The 16,051-nt window shown below is 40.0% G+C and overlaps 2 protein-coding genes across 6 annotated transcripts; both read right to left on the bottom strand.

Annotated features, from left to right (window-relative positions):
- Positions 1–5,012: 5,012 nt before the first annotated feature.
- LOC103481222 (tripartite motif-containing protein 16-like) lies at positions 5,013–7,154 on the bottom strand. 2 transcript variants are annotated; one of them, XM_008436560.3, is made up of 5 exons: positions 6,855–7,152; positions 6,713–6,754; positions 6,579–6,635; positions 6,358–6,497; positions 5,013–6,224 (listed from the first exon to the last, which is right to left on the bottom strand). In XM_008436560.3, exons 1-5 carry the CDS (start codon positions 6,916–6,918, stop codon positions 5,814–5,816), a joined length of 714 nt encoding a protein of 237 aa, XP_008434782.1. In that variant the 5' UTR covers positions 6,919–7,152; the 3' UTR covers positions 5,013–5,813. The 2 variants fall into 2 exon arrangements, with proteins under 2 accessions (XP_008434782.1, XP_008434783.1); XM_008436561.3 differs by lacking the exon at positions 6,713–6,754 and having other exon boundaries at positions 6,855–7,154.
- A 796-nt stretch (positions 7,155–7,950) lies between these two features.
- Positions 7,951–14,796, bottom strand: LOC103481224 (stonustoxin subunit beta-like). Of its 4 annotated transcripts, none has more exons than XM_008436562.2 (5): positions 14,682–14,796; positions 10,978–11,019; positions 10,831–10,893; positions 10,233–10,375; positions 7,951–9,026 (listed from the first exon to the last, which is right to left on the bottom strand). In XM_008436562.2, the coding sequence occupies exons 1-5, from the start codon at positions 14,728–14,730 to the stop codon at positions 8,604–8,606; spliced, it is 720 nt and encodes a 239-aa protein (XP_008434784.2). In that variant the 5' UTR covers positions 14,731–14,796; the 3' UTR covers positions 7,951–8,603. The 4 variants fall into 4 exon arrangements, with proteins under 4 accessions (XP_008434784.2, XP_081456834.1, XP_081456835.1 ...); XM_081600708.1 differs by having other exon boundaries at positions 10,978–11,099; positions 14,682–14,771; XM_081600709.1 differs by lacking the exon at positions 10,978–11,019 and having other exon boundaries at positions 14,682–14,792.
- Between the last annotated feature and the right edge of the window lie 1,255 nt (positions 14,797–16,051).

Below are 16,051 nucleotides of genomic sequence, written 5' to 3'. Positions count from 1 at the left end.
TCACAAGTCATACGCAGTTCTTTGAAACATTTTTATTTTTTCTGTTTTTACTTTCCTGAATGATGGAATCATCTAAATAGGATCTGATCTGTCTGACATCATGAATCAGGTTAAAATATCTGACAAAGGAGCTATAACTACTCAGAAAAAATGAGGTTAAAGTCTGGATTTCATATCAGCTCACAATGTTGTGGAACGATCTTAAATCTTCCGTTTATTCTTAAAAACTGCTGAAATAGATCCGTTTATAAAGAAAGTTCCCTCACAATGTTGATCTCAGATATTTGATGGCACCAAACATCAGGATAAGGAAGCAAAAATATAGAAAACATTTGCAACGTCGGCTTCTGGACCTTTTACGTCCGTTTTGGTCTTGACAAAATTATGACTCATGTTCATTCTTAATCAATTGTGACTTAAGAATTCAGAAAGAACAGAAAAACTTTTTTTTTTACTATTTTTGACCCTCATATTGAGAAAAATCAATTACGTAAAATGGTAATAAAAGAGAAACATGATTATTTGAACCTTTTCTGTTATTATTTATAGAGTAAGCGTAATACGTTAAAACCTAAACCTTTGTTGTGAGAGAAACAGGAACACCTTTAGGGAAACACCTGAAGCTGCTGCAGGATGTTGGAAATCCTCCTGATCTCTAATTAGTTTGTCTAGACTGAAAACTAAACACATTTTCCCAGATGGGTAAATTATATTTAACTCTGCCGCTGCACTGAATCAGCTCCACGCTTTCCTCACATATCCTCTTTTTAGAAAGTGGGTCTCTGGTGCACTAAATATACCTGCAGCTATGTTAATACAGCTGCAGGGGGAAAAAAAATAACATCTCATATCATCTGAGCTGAAATAAGTGAAAACATTTTGGGTTTTGCTTCATTTAAAGGGGAAAAATCATCTTTTTTAGCTTAATTTTCATCAAAAGCATACCTTGGGTGTCGCCTTGATCCGTTCCTGAACGTCCTTCAGTCTCCTGTTCAAACTCCCCCACTCAGCTCCTTCAGACTAGCCAGCAGCAATTAGCGGAGCTCATTGTAGGAGCTGCTTCTCAGTGAAATGTTGGTAAAAATGTTGTTAAAGGGTTAATAGAGGAGCCATGTTGGGACGACTTCCTGAAGGCGGAGTTTCAGAAAGAGCTGGAGTTTTTAAAAAGACAGAGGCGCAATTTCAAGTTAAGTTCCATCCATCCACTTTCACCCTTGTCCCTCAGTGGGGTTGGGAGGGTTGCTGGTGCCTCTCCAGCTAGCGTACCGGGCGAGAGGCGGGGTCACCTGGACAGGTCGCCAGTCTGCTGCAGGGCAACACAGAGATACACAACCATGCACACACACACTCACACCTAGGGACAATTTAGAGAGGCCAATTAACCTGACAGTCATGTTTTTGGACCGTGGGAGGAAACTGGAGTACCCGGAGAAAACCCACCATGCACAGGGAGAACATGGAGACTCCATGCAGAAAGACCGGGAATCGAACCCAGAACCTTCTTGCTGCAAGGCAACAGCTCTACCAACTGCGCCACTGTGCAGCCCTTTCAAGTTAAGTTATTTAGTAAAATGTCTTTTAAGTTTTATTTAATATACAACTCTGGAAAATATAAGATGAAATGATTGGTTTCTCTACTTAAAATGTTTTGTTTTAAGTAAAATGAACATCGTTCTTTTATTGTATGAACTACTGACATGTCTGTGAAATTCAAAGCAACAATTTAGTATTTATTTACAGAAAATGAGAAATAGAGGAAAAGATGCAGAGCTTTCAGACCTGAAATAATGCAAAGAAAACAAATTCATATTCATTTAGAAACAACAACACTAATGTTTTAACTCAGAAATCAGTATTTGATGGAAAATGAGCTGCACTGCAGTGGGCTCTTCATTTTTTCCAGAGCTGCATTTTGATAACACTATGTTACTTAATTATGTTAAAAACTGGCGCTCTGTGTCTGGGAAACACTTTCCTCTGCCTCTTCAATGAGCCTGGAAGCGGTGAGAGTGACAGCTGATGTTCAGCAGCAGGCCGGAGATATCGAAGGCATTTTAAGTGATCTGATAACGAGAAGGAAAATGTCTGAGAGCAGCAGCCTGGTGGGAGGCTCCGGCTTTAAATTCATGACAAAAATTACAACAGGAGTTACTTCTAGATGCAACTGAAGCTCAAAAGTCCTGCAGCCCAGACAGAGCAACAGAAAAACGTCCAGCCGTTGCTCACCTGGCAAACATGGCGTCTCATAATTAGCATTAGCCTCTCACTTGTTCCACCGTTTGGTTTCTGACAAGGTCATGACCTCCAGGATGTCCAAACACTCAGCATGCAGAGATTTACCCCCCCAGTCCCAACCACTTAGGATGCAGTAATAATCACTGACAGATGCATTAATGTCAATATAAAAATCAGCAATTACATTTTTTTTCAGTTTATTGCTCAGTATAATGAGAATATTTGAAGTTACAGCTGAAGGAGTATCACTGTGGTCATTTCAGGAAACTTGACTGATTCAGAACTGGAATATTTACATAATTTCCACAACACAGAGTCTGATTCAAAAATAAAATAATAATAATAAAGCAATTCCAGACATGCTGTCCCAGGAAACCAGCAGGTTGTATTTAAACCTTCACTCTGAAGAGCTGCTGCAGTTTAAACTGAGCATCAAAATGGAGAAGAAATTAGATTTAACAGCTGAAAAAACACCTGATTTAATAATTATAAATTATAAATGTACCTCTTCAGTTCTGATGCGTCTGCAGCTCGTGATGTTTTTAATGTTTGGCTAAAGTTAAAATCTCATTAGGTGGAGTTTAACACGTGTGCTGACCCAAAGAGTCCACCAGGTGGGGCTGTCCCAACGTTTATCCACCTGCTGAACGTGGCGCTAATAATAACAAAAACAAAATGAACTCTATTGTTCAGCCTGATTTCAACCCAGCAAATCATCCAAAGCTTTACAGGTACAGCTCAAATAATAACAATGTTTTGGGGGGAAAAAATAAAATTTTTGTCTCTCAATTCAGAAAAGGAAGCGGTAAAACTTTATTTGAAGGGCTGTGCATAAGACTGACTGTGATAAACATGACATAACATGAACATGAACGAGTCTTTATGAATGTTTATGACTGTTGTCATGAAGTGTCATTTGGTAAATAATGACACTTTTAATGCAAAGTTGCTCTAAAAGTTGCATTAAAAGTCCATTAAAAGTGAAAACTTTGCATTAAATTATCAGGATTTACAAAATCAGGCAAAGTTGGCACTTTTAATGGACTTTCAATGCAACTTTTAGAGCAACTTCGCATTAAGTGTCATTATTTACCGAATGACACTTTATGACAGCTGTCATAAACATTCATAAAGACTCGTTCATGTTCATTCATAAAGACTCGTTCATGTTCATGACAGATGTTATGTCATGATAGTGTCATGTCAGTCTTATGCACACCCCTTCAAATAAAGTGTTACCAATGAAACTTAACTTATTTTAAAAAATCATTACAGATTTTCAACTGTTTGCTCATAGAAATGAACAAACTGTTGACGTTTCTACTCAAAATATCTAAGAAAAAAGTCAGAATTGTGAGACAAACACAAGTTGCTGATATTTTGACTCGTCCGATTCAAACTGCATCTTCACGGCTCTCTTCAGCGCGACGTGCTCCACCGCTGCCCACATGTCGAGCTAAAAGTGTCGCTTGTACCTCTCTGAGTTGCAGGCTTTAGATTACAGAGCGCTCACATGCCTGGCATAAGCTCACACATACTGAACACACAGAGGGAGGTCGGCTCCCCTGGCTGATTGATCGATGGTCGCTGATGAGATTCCCGACTGTAGATCAGGAGCCAATCATAAATCACCTCTGGAGTTACATACATACTGTTATCTAAGTACACATAATATTTGCTTTGCTGTCCGTGAACTTTTTATGTGTTTGGCATCCCAAAAGATGAGTGAAAAGCCTTGGTATTTATAGTTGCTATGGAAACTTGACCAAAAGATGCTGCTCCTCATCCGTTACCGTCGTCCTCTCTTTGCATTTCAGCAACAGAAACTCAAATTCTCATCCAGCTCTGAGCCCGTTTGGTTCTGCTGAATGTTTTTATGTCTTTCCCATTTTGCACAGCAGCTAAGAGAAACGACGCCGTGTGTCACGTTATATCTGCTCCCCAGGGGAACAAATAAAACCATTGATTTACGAACTGTTTGCAGGACTTTAAGGCTGTTTGAATTCATCTTTTTGTGTTTTGAATGATGGAAATCAGGTCTTCTATCGTCATCAGCCGGCCGTTTCCGTCAGAGCACACCGTGGTTTGTTTTGTTTTTTCCACAGAGGTCGACACCGATCAGTCAGGTTTCAAATATCAACACTTTCGATCAAACTTAAAGTTCTGTCAAACTGAGATGTTTCCTGTAATCTTGTGCTAAAAATGCCTGAATATTTCACAATTATTTCCCACTGGGGCTGTTTTGATAAAGTCTTTCAAGGTCTTAGTGGAGATCATCTATCACAAAAAGGATTTAAATAAAGCAAGTGTGCATTTACATGAATAATGTAAAAGATTTAACTTTAAAATAAATCATTCTCACTGGAAGAGCATGGAATTATAACACATTATCCACCTTTGATTAATTGAGGGCTGTCTCAAACATCAAAGTTAATTCAGTGGGTCACTGCTGCCTCAGCCAGGCATCGTTTCCATTGTTCAGGATGTACTGAGTGTCAACTGGCAGCGGTTGAAGTGATTCACATTCTGGCCTGACTTGTGCAGCCGTTTACTCTGGATCTACCCGCCACTTGTTCAGTGATGTTCTCCGTGTCCACTGCTGTACTCCCGCCTTAATCCCACTAAATCCCGGGTTACACGGCAGCGAGGACGTCTGCTTCTCCAAGAAAGAGTCCGATTTCCAAGCAGGACCTTCTAAAAATGGGCCCATTTGACCCTTTGGACATTTTCAAGCTGCTATCATAGATAATCAGAAAATAGTCATGAAATAAGTTAAATTAGTTCCAAAAATGTTTATTTTTAGAGATTTGAAAACCACTGAACCATCCAGAATAATTACAGTTCTTTACATTTGAACTTGATCACATTTAGTATTTGCAGAAACTCTTTTTGCTAATATTACAGCTGTAAGTTTGTTGGGGGGATTTCTCTGTATTTTCCATTTCTTGCCAAATTTCCCAGTTGGATTCAGGAAATGACTTGAAAACTCAGAGCGCAACTTCCTTCTTCAAGAAACGTAACCAAACGTGGCGTAGCGTCAGATTTTAGCGTTTGTAGGATTTCTGGTTTGTCTTTGGTAAAAGACCAGCTGGACCGCCATGTTTGTTTTGGTTGTATTTACCCAGAATGCCCTGCGCTGCTCTTCGCTTCCTGCTTTTGGAGCGGCTGGTAGGCGGACCAGAACTCCCTAAACGAACCGGACTCTCCAGGCAAATGAACTACAGCTTAAAGCTGAACAGGGCTGGTGTGAACGCACCCTTAACTCCACTATAAGGTATTTTCTATTAGTTCCCCTGGATTTTATTTATAGGCATCAGCATAAATGCATAACCTTCCATATTTTTATTTGGAAAACAATGGATCCAAATGAGCTTAAATGCTATAATCTGGTGCCGCGCGTCAAATGCTGACATTTATTATACATTGTCTCTTTTTAAATTAAGTTTATAATCATCCATTTTCTTCCACTTCACGGTTTATTTAATACTTCGTGTTAGTGTAGCTCATAAATCCCAATAAAATACACCAACATTCATACTTCTTCAGAGTTTAAACAGAACAGCGCCAGTTGCCGTGACTCATTCCGTTTTCCGCAGTAAGGTGCATGAAGACTGAATTCCCAGCCAGAACCCTGGAAGAATCTTTTTCTCCATGGTGGTCGTGACTCGGTGCAGCAGCCTGACCTCCCTCTCCGCGCCGTCGCCGGCCACAGCGTAGAAGTTAATGATCCCGGCCGGCTGGTCGACGTACATCCCGATCCTGGAGCAGAACGGGACGTCGCTGATGTCTTCGTGGTTGCAGTCGAACCAGATCTGGTAACAGCTGCCCGACCAGCACAAACCCCAGGACTGCTCGTTTTCTCCCAGGCCGCTCATCCCAGAATACGCTCTCCTCGCTGCTTGGTCGTACGAAGCGCCGACCGCCACCCAGCCAGAAAACTCAACCTCCCAGTAAGCCCTGCGCTTCCAAATGCTCTCCTTGCACAACACCTGAATGAAAGGAAAGTAACAGAGAATAATAAACTGCAGCTACATTATTACTTAAGAGTCAAACATGGAGAATCAACATTTAACTTTATACGTAGCAACCCAGAACAACTGGAACCAAGCCGTTCTGACTCACCTGTGGAGAATATTCGAATCTCTCCGGTCCGTCCAGCACAGGACAAACCTCTTTGGTTCTGCGACACACCTTCGACCCGCCGTCAGAAATCCACAGCAGCTTATTGGCTGTTTTATTATCCAAAGTCAGATTAATCCAATCTGGAGAAGAGAAATGAAGTTGCTTTGTTTTGTTGTTTTTTTTCTTACAAAGAATAAAACTAAAGTTAAAAATGTTCCTACATTTCATCAGCTCAGCTCTGTTTCTGGGCTCTGGAATATCTGGTGAATAAAATCTCTCTGCACAGGAAGACAGAAAACAGCATAAAGAACAAATCATAATGACTGTACCAGCTTCATATCTGACGGATTTTTACCGTCATTTGTTGTTTCATCCTTTTTGGATTTACTTAATTTCCCTGCAAAGCGCAAAAATAACAGCTGCTGATATAAGATTCCTGCTCTCATCTTAAACATGAGCAAAGCAGACAAACAAAAAAAAGGCTTTAAATCTTTTACCTGGTTTGGTTTTGTCAGGGAGGATTTCTGCAGAACTGGGTTCCCTCTGCATCTCAATCCACATCCAAACTAAATCACCGGGAGAGAAAGTGGTAACTGTTTGTCTTGTGGTTTAGTTCTCAGGACAGCTGATGGAGCGTTCAGGAGACGTGTTGGTTAGAGGAACGGGGGACCAGTCTGAGGTCGGCACATGCCTGACCTGACATGCAGAGGAAGACTGATGTTGACATCCGACCTCAATGAAACATAAGAACTGAAAAGAACTTCACTGGAAGCAAGACGGAGGCAGGACGGATCGACGTTCTCAGCAGCAGCAGCAGCCTGTTCCGAACAAGGCGGGGACAGCGTGAACCGCCTGCAGCGTTCGTAAAAACGATCTTCTTGCTTGTTTTTTCTTCGTAGTCACAGCTAAACACAACCTCAGTGAAAATAAAAACCGTTTCCAGTTGGTTTAAGATGTGAAACAGCAACCAGACATTAAACTGGTTTTATGTTCTCACCAACAGTTTGTTCCACCACTGTTTTAATTTAGACAAACAAAATGAGATGTAAAAATTATTTGATGTGTTTTTAAATTGAAAGGTTGTTGTTTTGTAGATTGATTTTATTCTCGTCTCATTATTATTTTGTATTAGTTTCTTATTTTGATTAGATCGTATTGTTCCTGTTGTTTGTCTTTAGTTCAGTCCTTATTACTGATTCTAGTTTATTTTGTTTATTTATTGTGTCTAATTTTTTTTACTCACTACTTTAATCATGTTTAGTGTTTTACTGTCGGATTCATCTTTTAGTTCCTGTGTGCCTCTTCCTCTCCCTCTCCTCAGTCAGTTTGCTCACCAGCTCAGGTCTGTGGTTTCCGTATTTAAATGCCTCTTTCTCAGTCACTCCTTGCTGGTTCCTCCCATTTCTTCCCATCTGTCTCCTTGTTGGGTTTTTCCACGTTGGACTACTTTTTGTTTCTACCCTGGCTTTCTGTTTTGAGATTTACAATTTCTGCTGCTCTTGCATTTCGGCTCCTACTTTAAAACTTCAGCTCAGGACAAAGATGGCCTCTTTTTTTGTAGTGACCATGTTAGTAATCAGAGTAAAACAGCCGTTTGGTGGTATGTCATTTATTTAAACTTTTGCATTCAAACAACATTGGATAAAACACAATTATCTGATACAAAACATATTGGTACCAACATAGAGCGGTTAAAAATACTCCTGATGAGTTTCTTAGTGTATTATTTTATGTAGCTCCCTTTACTTCTGTTTTTAAAGATTGTGCAACCAACACATCTACTATTCTATAAAAGACTTTGAGTTTATGTGACGAAACTCCCTGCAGTATCAATAAAAACAACAAAAATGTATCTTTTTTTCTAACTTTCAGAGATTCTTACTAAATAAAACAAATTTAATTCACTCTGCAGTCTTTACAAAGTTCCTACTTAAGTGTACTTTGTTCATTTTACCAGTAAAATAGCATTTAACTGGAAGCATAAACCAAATATATTCTCTATGAATTGGAGCCCTGGTTTCCCCAAGCAGGTTTCTTCAAACTCTATGATAAAGAAAGTGAATTTTGGATTTACTTTACAAAGAAAAATATACACAAAAAAAAGTGAATCTATGAATATTGAACCATAAATGGGTTTCAAGGTTGGCAAACTTTTTTAAAAGAAGAATAATTTCAATAAGGTTGATGCAGCAGCTCTTATTTGTCCTGAATTTGGTTTTATTCCCTGTTAGATCTGATTTTCTGATCTACTCCTCCTTCTGCAGGATCAGGCAGTAGGAGTTTGTTCCCACCCAGAATCCTGGCAGCAGCTTCTGCTGGAAGCTGCTCCTGACCTGGTGCAAAAGTTTCACCTCCTTTCTGACTGCGCCTTCCTCTTCCTCCTCTTCAACCGCGTAGAAGCTCAGTAAGCCAGCAGGCTGGTCAGCGTACACGCCGATGGTGGCGTGATGGGGAATCCCGTGGATCTCTTCCTTCTGGCCCTGGTGCCAGACTTGGTAGCCGGAGCCGCTCCACTCCAGGCCCCAGGATTCGTGGTTCTCCCCGAAGCCGCAGGGCCCTTCGCTGTTCCTCCTTCCCGCTCGTTCAAACGCGACTCCGATCACGACCCATCCGGCCGACCGCACCTCCCAGTATCCTCGGAAACCCGCGATGCCCTCCCTGCAGAGGACCTGTTGGAGAACAGAACCAGTTGGGACTCGGCGAACGTCGTTTCACCCGATTTTAGGTGTGAACACTAATCACATCTGCACTGCAAACATCTGAGCTGCATTTAGTTGTGTCTACTGTCTTCTACGCTTTAAGTCAAATAAATTTAGTGAGTTTAGATTTTGAACCTAAACCTGAGAGTTTGTGAAAGATAAACTTACAGCAGTAAGCTGTGTTAACTTTTTATTAAGAGTTTAATAAACTAGAGTTTTTAGGGTAACACTTAAAAAATTGAAAGAGGAAAAAGTCAGGAGTGGGAGCTATTTCCCAGAATGCTTAGCGGCATGTTTTTGTCTCCTGAGATGGAAGTGCGTTACGTTGATCTGACTCTTGTCCTGATCACACTAAATGTTTCTGAGCTGAATTCATTCAGATGTTTCATAAAATTCATCATCAGATCAGAAATTTGGTTCATGCAGTTTGAAACAAGAATTTTAATTATCCATCCATCCATTTTCTTGCACCCTTGTCCCTTAATGGGGTCGGGAGGGGTGCTGGTGCCTCTCCAGCTAACGTTCCGGGCGCGAGGCGGGGTCACCCTGGACAGGTCGCCAGTCTGTCATGGGGCAACACAGAGACACACAGGACACACAACCATGCACACACACACTCACACCTAGGGGCAATTTGGAGAGGCCAATTGACCTGACAGTCATGTTTTTGGACTGTGGGAGGAAACGGGAGTACCTGGAGAAAACCCACCATGCACAGGGAGAACATGCAAACTCCATGCAGAAAGACCGGGGCCGGGAATTGAACCCAGAACCTTCTTGCTGCAAGGCAACAGCTCTACCAACTGCGCCACTGTGCAGCCTGAATTTAAATTATTCTACAGTAAAATAAGATATTTTAACTTCATATTGTGAGTAAAATAACAGATAAATTTGGCTCTTTAACTGGGTGAGGACAGTTTTTTTCTTGCATTTTGTGAAATAATTATTTGGTTTAAATTGAAGCATTAAGTTAAAACTCATAATTCAAAATTAATGAATTTAAAAAAACAATGTTTAGACGACTTGTCTCTTGTTGTTAAATCAACTTCATGAACTTTAGTTTCTGAGTTAAAACCAAAACTATTTTCTTGTTAACTTAAATGTCATTTTCCAGGCAGCAGGTGGGCTTTCATTTTCACATTAAACCACCTTCAATGTTTTACAGTGCATCTTTACCTGTGGGGTGTACTCGTATCGCTCTGGTCGCTCTAACACTGGACATGTGACGTCATCAGTCATACGTGCGACTTTAGCGCCACCATCAGTGATCCACAGCATCTTATTGGCTGTTCTGTCATCCAAAGTCAGGCTGACCCAGTCTGAAACCAAGGGAACGACAATAACTGAAATATTTCATACCACATTCTGAATTATGAAAGGTCCGACTATACTTATGTGTATTTTTGTAAAGGACAGCCAATGAAAACATAATAATGCATAATGTCCAGGACAAGAATTAATGTCTCCTCAAAACTTCTTCAAATATATTAAATATGTTAAAGCTTTTTACATCAAAATAATTTATAATTCTACTGTGTTTTACGATGCGTAGCACAACTTCCACCTGCAGAAACCTGACATTATTCCTCCAGTTGGATGCTGTAATTGAAATAATATGAAAATAAAACAGTTTTTTTCCGTTATTTTGAACGGCATCAGCTGTAATGTTTGAGTTTGCATGTATTTGGTTCAGAATGCTTCCTGTGTCCAGTGCAGTTGCAAGAATAAAGGCGATGGCACCTCCTTATGTTTTTATATTTAAAAATGTTCTTACGTTTGATAAGATCAGCTCGACATTTTGGTTCTGGAATATTTGGCTCGTAGTCGGGGACCTTTGCTAAAAAAGAAGAAAGAGGCAGAGAGATGGATTTGCAAAGAGAGCATTTTTTTATTTTAACATCGTAACATTAACTCTGCTTACCCGTAGGTTTGTTTCCAGCTTTGGATTTATTTGCTGACGAAACTAAGAAATATGAAAATACAAAATACATTCAGTCAGATCAGCCGGTGATGAGCTCATGTTCTTCAGAAGTCAGACATGCACTGTAAAACATTTTAAAATGGTTTAATGTGAGAATAAAAGTCCACCTGCTGCGTTGAAAATACAATTTAATTCAACTTTGCTTTTAACTCTGAAATTAAAGTTCATGAAGTTAATTTAACACCAAGAGACAAGTTGTCCAAACATTGTTTTTAAGTGAATTAATCTTGAATTGTGAGTTTTAACTTAATGCTGCAATTCAAACCGAATAATTATTTCACCTGATTTATTATCTAGTTAAAGAGCCACATTTCTCTTACCAAGTTAAAATAACGACTTATTTTACTGTAGAATAATTTAAATTCTTGTTTCTGATCTGATGATGAATTTTATGAAACATCTGAATGAATTCAGCTCAGAAACATTTAGTGTGATCAGGACATTAGCAACTAAATGCGTCTCAGATGTTTTCCAGTGCATTTTGACTTTAAAAAGTCGTATTTTTCCTCCAGCCAGTTGGTGCCAGGTGGTTAAAGTTTCACCTCACATGTTTTAGCGGCTCAAAGCTCAGAGCAGATTATCAGAGGAGATGAATGATACGATTTGTTTGTACAAATCAGATAAACCAGGCAACCTGATCCAGCAACTGTGTGCTTTTTGTAAATAACAACTGGAGACTTCTGGGAAGTTTTCCAAAAATATCAACCCTAAATACGCACAAGCTGCTGTAATACAAACTGTAAGTGACGATTAAATCTTCCCTTTAAGTAGGAGATGAAGTAATAGATCCTACTGTCATTACCAATACTTTGATCTTACAGATAAATATGTTTTTTTTTTTTAATTATCTTAATGCTCTTAGCATTAAGTTGTCAAAACTGGCACACGTTGTGACTGAGTAACAGTTCCCATATTTATTTAACATTAAGTCTATCTAAGATTAATTATTGGTATGAAATTTAAGAATGAATATGACATAATAAATCCTTCAGAGTACAACGTGTCGTTGTCCTCAGTCATTCAGTCCTTTCACGCGTTTCTTCCTGTCCACACTTTTACAGCAGAAAGTTTGTCACGTCAGTCAGGTGGTTTGAATCTGTTTGCTGATTGGAGGCAGGAGAGGCTGGCAGGACGAACACCTGCCTGGACGCAACAGCAGGGGATGAAAACAACACATTTAGATGTCCTCAGTGCAACCCAACACCAGCCTAAATGCTTGAGCCTGAACGTTGCCACCGTCTCAACTTCTATGAGACCTTTTGATCTCATTTACTGACAAGTGTCTGAGACCTTGAAGTGTTTCAGTGAGTCATGAGTGTGTGTATATATACATATGTACCCATAAACCAGTAAGCCGTGTCCTCGTTTTCTCAGGTATAAATATAGATATACCTTGTCAACCTTGTCAACATGGGAAATACAAGAGAACTTGCAATTTAAGTGACGGAGAGATGTGTTTTTAGGAAATGTTTACAAAAGAATAGTTCCTCAGGGTTTGATTTTGGGTCCTCCATCTTTGCTTTATGGTGATTAGTGGTGGAGTTCCATCCTTTATTTATTTAGAAATCTTATTAGTGTCAGTTTTACCTCATATGGTGTGCCGAAATGCAATGTAAGTTATTTATACAACTTTTCCAACAACTGACTCTCATTCAGCGGTGAATTTTCCCCAACAGATTCATATTTTGCAGTAGTGCAGCGAAATAGCCAATTGTGTGTGCGCTATGGAAAAAATTATAAATATTTGGCCAATCAGCATTACTGAATTCAATGTTTTTGGGGTGCACCAAAAAAAAAAGGGAGAAGGTTTTTAATTGCTATGGGGATAAATTCAAAATTCTCCATGTTGGATTTTACAGATGGCAGATTTACTTTATCTTCTGTTGTCCACGTGTTTACTTAGTTTTAGCTACTATATGATTCTTTGTGTGTGGTTTTCATTAATCGTTGATCTTTGCTGATAGTCAGTTGTGAACGTTGCTGTGGAGTGGATGACGTCACGCTCGCCTGAACTCCGCCATGACAGACGTCAAAAAAACCAACGCGCTCCTTTAAAGCCTGTCAAAAAAAAATTTAATATCGTTTCTATTTAGTTGATTTCACTTTATAAATGATCACAGGGCGCTCAGCTGCACAAACAGACAAGGTTGAAAACCAAACGTATTATTTTACTGCACAACTTTTAATGAGGAAAGATGCGGCGGCGATGGACAGCAGCTGTTAATCATAATGACTGTCAAAGGTGCATCTAACCACTGGTAACCATGGAGACAGTGCCGCGCCGTCATGTAGCCTAGCATGTAAAAAAAATAGTTAGCATCTCCTTTTTGAACGTTTCAGTGTTGTTCCGGTGTAAAGGGAATCGCTGTTTATGACGTAGTGACATAAATCATGTGATGTAATTTCAGACAAAGTCAGTAATTTGATGAGCACATCAGGAGGAAAGGGGTACGGGTCGGTTTCTAAGCTAGCAGTTTCCAACTTTTGTAAATACCGCCGTCTTTGAGCCCCAACAAGGTGAGTTACGTTCACAGACAAATGAGCTTGACTTGAACAAGTAGAAGTCATGAATAAACTGGTAAAAACAACTGAGGAAAACAACTTCCTCTTTCCTCTGTTTAATACTCCAGTCCCTCACTTCCGACGTCCATCTTTTTTTTTCCCCGACGTCCATCATGGCGCCTCGAATGATTTAGTGACGTAGCTGCAAAGAGTCGAGGCTTCTCTGGTTAGCATGATGCTAATGCTGTTCTCGATAAATGTTCCTAACATTTTATTTTTTTAATTGTTAACAATGATGATGCTCCTATCAGTTTTTTAAAAATATAATATTGGTGAAATAATGTTAATGTTTGGCTGATTTAAAGATGTTTCTTGTTGTTGTTGCAAAGTGGAGCTGAAATTCAGTTTGCTGACTCAGATTTATGAACATTCATATGCGATTGTGTTGTTTAATTGCTTCCCACAGAATCTTGATAACTCCTTCAGGTTTGTTTATTTCATCCTGTAGAAATGTGTTTTAGTTTCCTTCTGTCTGGTGCCATCAGTTGATTTTCAAAAGTTCAGTTTTAATAGGATTTAGTCAATTATTTACACATTTAGGAAATCATACATTAGTTTGGCATTTTTCACATTTCAAAGTCTGACTTATTGTTACTGTAGCAGTTGACAAAGATTAATGATTTAATTATTTTTCAAAGTTACTGAACAAACCTTTTACTTCTACCTTATTTAGCAATTTATGCTATTTTTGGCCATTTAACTCCTGAACTAGAAGACTAGGGAGGGAACAGTGGCATTGTAATCGACTGTACACTCAAAATATTACTCTCATACAGCAAAGAGTGTTAAATCTTTTTAACAGGATGATGCTGCTGCTTGCTGCCAGGTAGTAAAACTCTTCTCCGCCCTCTCATAATGACAGGCATGAAATTGCTAATTGAATTGCTGAGCTTTACATGCAGACATAAACTCCAGCGACCCCTTCACTCAGGATCTGCTCAGAAGATAATAAACCTCACAATTCATTTAATGCTGTATTAGATGTAGTAAACCTTAGTAATGGTCCAAATATTTAGCTGAATGTTTATGTGAAGTCATGCATTGATCTTTTTACTGTATTGAATGATGGAAAGGAAGCTCACCTTTATCTGAGTTTTGGGTTTCAGAGATGATTCTGTTGGTGGTCGGCATCTTTACAGAAGATCCTGAAGGAGACTGAATGTGATGATGAGTTTCCTTTAGCTAGACCCTGCAGCAGCTTATTGCTGCCCTTATATACCTTTAAAGGCATGCAGAGGTTAAGCAGATGCAGGCGGTTCTTACCAATGGGAAGAGGAAGGGAGGAGATTTGTGAACTAAAGAGGTTTTTTACCTTTAAAAGGTTTAGATGGAGGCAACGCTTTCACCAAGGAAGCCCCGCCTCCTTCCCTCTGCTGTACCGACGACCTCAACACACTGCAGTGACCACACAGATGTTGGTGTGCAAGAACACACACTACACGCCTAAACACACACACATGCATGGACTTCCATGCAAATTCTGATGCGTGAATCTCGGAGGCGTACCTGGTGTCACACATAAAGCAACGTGAGCTCCAAGTGATGTAACTAGAACCTCATTGTGTCACTTTATTTACTACTTTAAAGTATTTAAAAACTACATTTTTGTGTTTTAATTTAACTTTCTCCAGCTGAACAGAAACAAAACTGAAGTTTTTATCTGTGGACCTATAGGGGGCCGATCTAGAGTCAACGCCCAGCTTCAGTTATTACAGTAGTGATGAACTCTGACCTCAACATTCAGAGCTACATAAAGGCAGTTACAAAGTCGGCCTTCCATCACCTGAAGAGAAACTCATCCGTATGTTTATCTTTAGTCACGCTGATTACTGCATCAGTCTTCACAGGTTAAAAAATCAGTCAGATCCAGAACGCTGCTGCTGGCGTTCTGACTAAAACCAGGAAGATGGAGAACATCACCCAGTTCTACAGTCCACTGAGAGAGCAGACTGTAAATCACTGATGCTAGTTTATAAATCACTGAACGGCTTAAAGATCTGCTGCTGCAGTGTCAACCTTCCAGACCTCTCTGGTTCTGGTTCTGCTCTGCATCCAGAACCAAGCAGCATTCAGCTTCAGTTTACCACGAATCTGGAACAAACTTCCAGAAAACTGCAAAACAGCCGAAACACTGAGTTCCATTAAATCAAGGCTAAAAATCCGCAGTTACTTTTGATTAGTAAAGTGGAAAATTCATCCATCCATCCATTTTCTTCCGCTTATCCGGGGGCAGCAGCTTCAGAAGGGAGGCCCAGACTTCCCTCCCCAGCCACTTCTTCCAGCTCCTCCGGGGGAATCCCAAGGCGTTCCCAGGCCAGCCGAGAGACATCGTCCCTCCAGCGTGTCCTGGGTCTTCCCCGAGGCCTCCTCCCGGTGGGACCGGAACACCTCACCAGGGAGGCATCCAGGAGGCATCCTGACCAGATGCCCGAGCCTCAACTGGCTCCTCTCG

Source organism: Poecilia reticulata, chromosome 19, assembly GCF_904066995.2.
Source record: "Poecilia reticulata chromosome 19, P_reticulata-male-v2, whole genome shotgun sequence".
Classification (NCBI taxonomy): domain Eukaryota; kingdom Metazoa; phylum Chordata; class Actinopteri; order Cyprinodontiformes; family Poeciliidae; genus Poecilia; species Poecilia reticulata.
This window is presented reverse-complemented; position numbering and strand designations above follow the sequence as displayed.